This window comes from Rhododendron vialii, chromosome 6a (genome assembly GCF_030253575.1).
Source record: "Rhododendron vialii isolate Sample 1 chromosome 6a, ASM3025357v1".
Classification (NCBI taxonomy): Eukaryota; Viridiplantae; Streptophyta; class Magnoliopsida; order Ericales; family Ericaceae; genus Rhododendron; species Rhododendron vialii.
The window spans coordinates 33426352-33430494 of NC_080562.1; the positions used below are offsets into that span (position 1 = coordinate 33426352).

A 4143-nucleotide genomic window follows, 5' to 3' on the forward strand; every position below is an offset into this window, starting at 1 on the left:
ACAGGGTAAATGATTTTTCATCAATTCGACCATGTTTTAAACCAACATCCGAATGCAATGTTACTAATGATTGTGCAAACTTATGATTCAAGGCAATTTTATATAAATTTTCTTATAAATCACCAGAACCAACCATTATTGAATCAAATATCAACTTGAGTTTTCGACAACCAAAAGAAACTGAATATCCAGAACAATCTAATCTAGATAAAGAAACCAAATTCCTAAAAATAGAGGGAACATTAAAAGTGTTTTCAAGATCTATCTGATAACCCGTCTCTAAAACCAAACGATCGGTACCAACAGCTACCACTTCAGCTTTGAGACGGTTCCCCATAAAGACAAATCTCTGACTTTCCTCCGGTTTCCGGGTTGAAAGGTATCTCTGCAAGGAATTCGTAATGTGAGTCGTAGCACCAGAATCAATCCACCAAGTATTAGAAGGAATTTCAGCAAGATTTGATTCGTAACATACAAAAGAAAGATTATTATCCTTCTTTTTGAACCAAGCCTTACGCTTGTTACAGTCCTTCTTCACATGTCCCTTCTTGCCACAAAAGTGACACTTAACTGTGAAACCATTATTTCCATGAGCTTGGCTACTTTCCCCAGGTCCATTGGCTTTCTTTGGTGGATACTTCTTTGCTTTACCCTTTTTCTTCATAGCAACTTGAGTCACTGCCAATGCGGTGTGACGCCCTTCCCCTTTCAATCTCACTTCCTCCTGAACACACATGTTGGTTAGCTCATTCAAACTCCACTTGTCTTTATTGGTGTTATAGTGAATTTTGAATGGACCAAACTGTGCTGGAAGTGAGTTCAGTATAAACTGAACAAGGAAGGACTCATCCACTTTCATTCCCAAGGTTGCAAGCTTTGCAGCTTTGTCAGACATATTCAAGATGTGCTATTGAACTCCACGACTACCATCATATTTCATGGTGGTTAATTCAGCCATAATTGTGCCAGCGAGTGACTTATCAGCAGATTTAAAACGATCTTCCACAGCCTTTAAGTATTCTAGTGCATTAATATTCTGTGGTAGGGAGGTTTTGATGTTATTCGCAATGGTCATCTTCATGAACATTAAATTGAGCCTGTTCGACCTTTCCCATGAATTGAAATTGAACAAGTGTTCCTCGGAACTCTCATCAATAATGTCCGCAGGTTTTTCAACAAGTAATGCCATATCAAGGTCCAATACACCCAGTGTGAACTGAATATGCTCAGACCATTCCGAAAAATTTGGTCCAGTGAGGGTTGGAACATTGGATGCATGAGAGTGCAGTGAAACAGGAACTGTAACTGAAATAAAATAGGACAATACTTAATAAGAAACTTTGAGAATTGTAAACATTTATAATGATGAACTATTGACATCACCTAGGTCCTCCTTTGGGCGAAACCTAAGCATACCTATTGTTCACTCATTAATTAGGTGCAACATAATCACCTAAGTAGGTCTAAATAATTTATACAGCTTATCAAGTTAGTCATGTTATCTTTGGATATCCAATCCTAACCCGCTAAGTTGCATAAATTACTCACCCTACCCAATTCATAATTATTTAAATGTGACCCTCCTTTGGGTCTAGTCTCATTCTTATAATTATGACTACAATCGAGAATATCATTGACTTAAGTGTTACCCTTTTAAAAAACTTTGATGTAGTTTAATATTCATAAGTTTCACTAACCTAGGTCACTTTGGTGACTACCAAATTAGTAATTCCTATGAATATTAAATTAACCAATGATATACTCTATTATTTTATTCGAGTTATGCCGATGTCATTCTTTTATTCAATCACTACTACCGAAAATAAAATATACAACTAAGTATTCTTTTATGTGATTGATAATCCGTTCGTGACATTCAATCTAACCATAACTCTCACATATACAGTAACATAATAATAGAAAAACTTTCCCAATTTAATGCTTTAAAATAATCATTCATCATCGCAGAAAACATAATCTAACGATATATATTAATTTTGTAAGCATGTGATTATGACAATTATTTTTCTATCACAAACTACATGAAAAAAAAAAGAATCATGTATTCATTGAATATGCGTACCGTAATTTTGTGTCTCATTAGACATGATTAGGAAATCAGTAACTTAATCATACTCAGATTCAACAAGTCCACCATAAATTAATCTTGATCTAAGGTTTACCACAATTATGATGCACATGTTAGCATTAACAGAAGGTTTACGAATTAAATAAAGGGTTAACAACAATGTAAACCATCCAATATCAAAAACATGGCAGTAACACTTCTTAAATTTAAGATCGAGATTAAACCCTTGCTCGTGAACTTTGAAAAACAATAAATAAATGCCGAATCGAGAACTCTCTTTACCGAAGCATTAATTAGCAACCAATTAACAAAACTGTAAATAAATTATGTTACTATATTCAATCAATTCTCGATAAACTACTTTAGCCCATCATTATGCTAACAAATAGCAATAAACTATTACTACTAGTTAACAAGGGAGTAAAAATATGCTTCATTAAAGTCCATTACGACAGATGATATGCGAAGACCAAAGCACGGGAATAGATCTCGCTCTTTTTTCTGTTACCTTACGGAATTAATAGCACATAAATATAAGTCTTCTGTAAGTTACAACACATACTTACTGGTTCACCGTTCATGCTAAACAATTTCAAGCATATCTTTAATCGACACATGCATGACAGTATGTTCGAGATAATTTTATTCCAAGATGTATTGATTCAGAAAACCTAATGCTCTGATACTAACTATAAATCTATAATCTGTATTAAAACTCTTATGCAAAAAACAGATATAACAGGATCTTGAATTCAACAAATCTCAAGAACAATAAATAGCGTACCTTTGTTGGCCATCGTGATTAGAGAGAACAAATCCCTTAATTAGAAACACCTTAATTCTTGGCTCACCTTCTTCTCTCTATCTCTACTTTTCTAGAATACCCAAGTACGTAATTGATGGAAAAACCGTAGGAATAAGGGGTGGGTATTCTACCTTTTATAGCAAAGAGAAGAGGGTCTTAGAGATAATTATTAAAAGATACCTAGTCCATCAAGATCTCTTTTATTATCAAGAGTTTTCCTTCATCTATAGTTCTAATTAGTTATCGTAATGAACCATATCACTTCATTGGCTTATCTGATAGTGGAGTCCCACATGCACAAAACGTGGAGGCTTGTGGGCGGGCCACACTAATAGGAAAAAACTAACATCCCACATCCAGCGGCTGAACCAGGTTGTAAATTCGGGAATGGCGTTGTTTAATGGGACTACGCTTTCGTTAGTGTGTTTTGTTTCACTTGTCTGTAAGAATCTGGAGAGAAAGGTTGTGTGGATATTCATATGATCAAATAATATTGCCACAAACTTAGATTTGTTAAAAAGAATACAAGTTTCGCATCATCTTTTGCGGGACCTGCGGTGCCCCACACAAAATTAATTTGTGGATGATCTGAGTATTTGTCTGTGTGAATAGCATAGTTCTTAAAAGATTCGGTTAGTTAGTGAATCTTTGAACACTTACACAAGTAGAGAAAATTGAACGTTATAACTAAAAAGATGAGAATATCTTTTTTATGGAGGATTCCCTGAAATCGGTCTTTCAAAGCCTGATTGCGTGTGTCCAAAGTATTTTTAGACGGTTTGGATTAAAACCCAATTTTGACAGGTAAAAATTAATTTTTTTTCCAGTCAAAATTGAAAAGCAATCTCAACCATTGATCTCGAAAACAGACAACTACTATTACACAAATCCGTGAAAAACTTGATCACGATTCTGTCGTGAATAAGTTTCTCTCTCTTATAAGATAGGGAGGTACATCGAATAATTATGCAAGAAGAAATATTTGTTCTGTAACAAATATTTGTTTAAAGAAAAGACAAAGTACTAATGTTACTTGTAATTGGAGTCCGAATTCCAGGACATAAATGACCTTCTAAAGGGGTGAATTGTCAAAAGAAGTAGGAAAAGATGGTGATAAGAGGTGATCTCTTTTTTCTTCCCCCAATGTTTCCCCTTTTGATTTTTTGAAAGCAGATGGTAGGAGTACTATTTTCAATAAATGTCGGGTTATGAGTCTTCCGACAGTAATGGTCCACAAATTCAATCCTAA

The 4143-nt window shown here is 34.6% G+C and overlaps 1 protein-coding gene across 1 annotated transcript; it reads right to left on the reverse strand.

Moving 5' to 3' along the window:
- Positions 1-639: 639 nt before the first annotated feature.
- LOC131330704 (uncharacterized) lies at positions 640-2973 on the reverse strand. Its single transcript, XM_058364381.1, has 2 exons — positions 2874-2973; positions 640-1305 (listed from the first exon to the last, which is right to left on the reverse strand). The coding sequence occupies exons 1-2, from the start codon at positions 2884-2886 to the stop codon at positions 908-910; spliced, it is 411 nt and encodes a 136-aa protein (XP_058220364.1). The 5' UTR covers positions 2887-2973; the 3' UTR covers positions 640-907.
- Positions 2974-4143: the final 1170 nt, after the last annotated feature.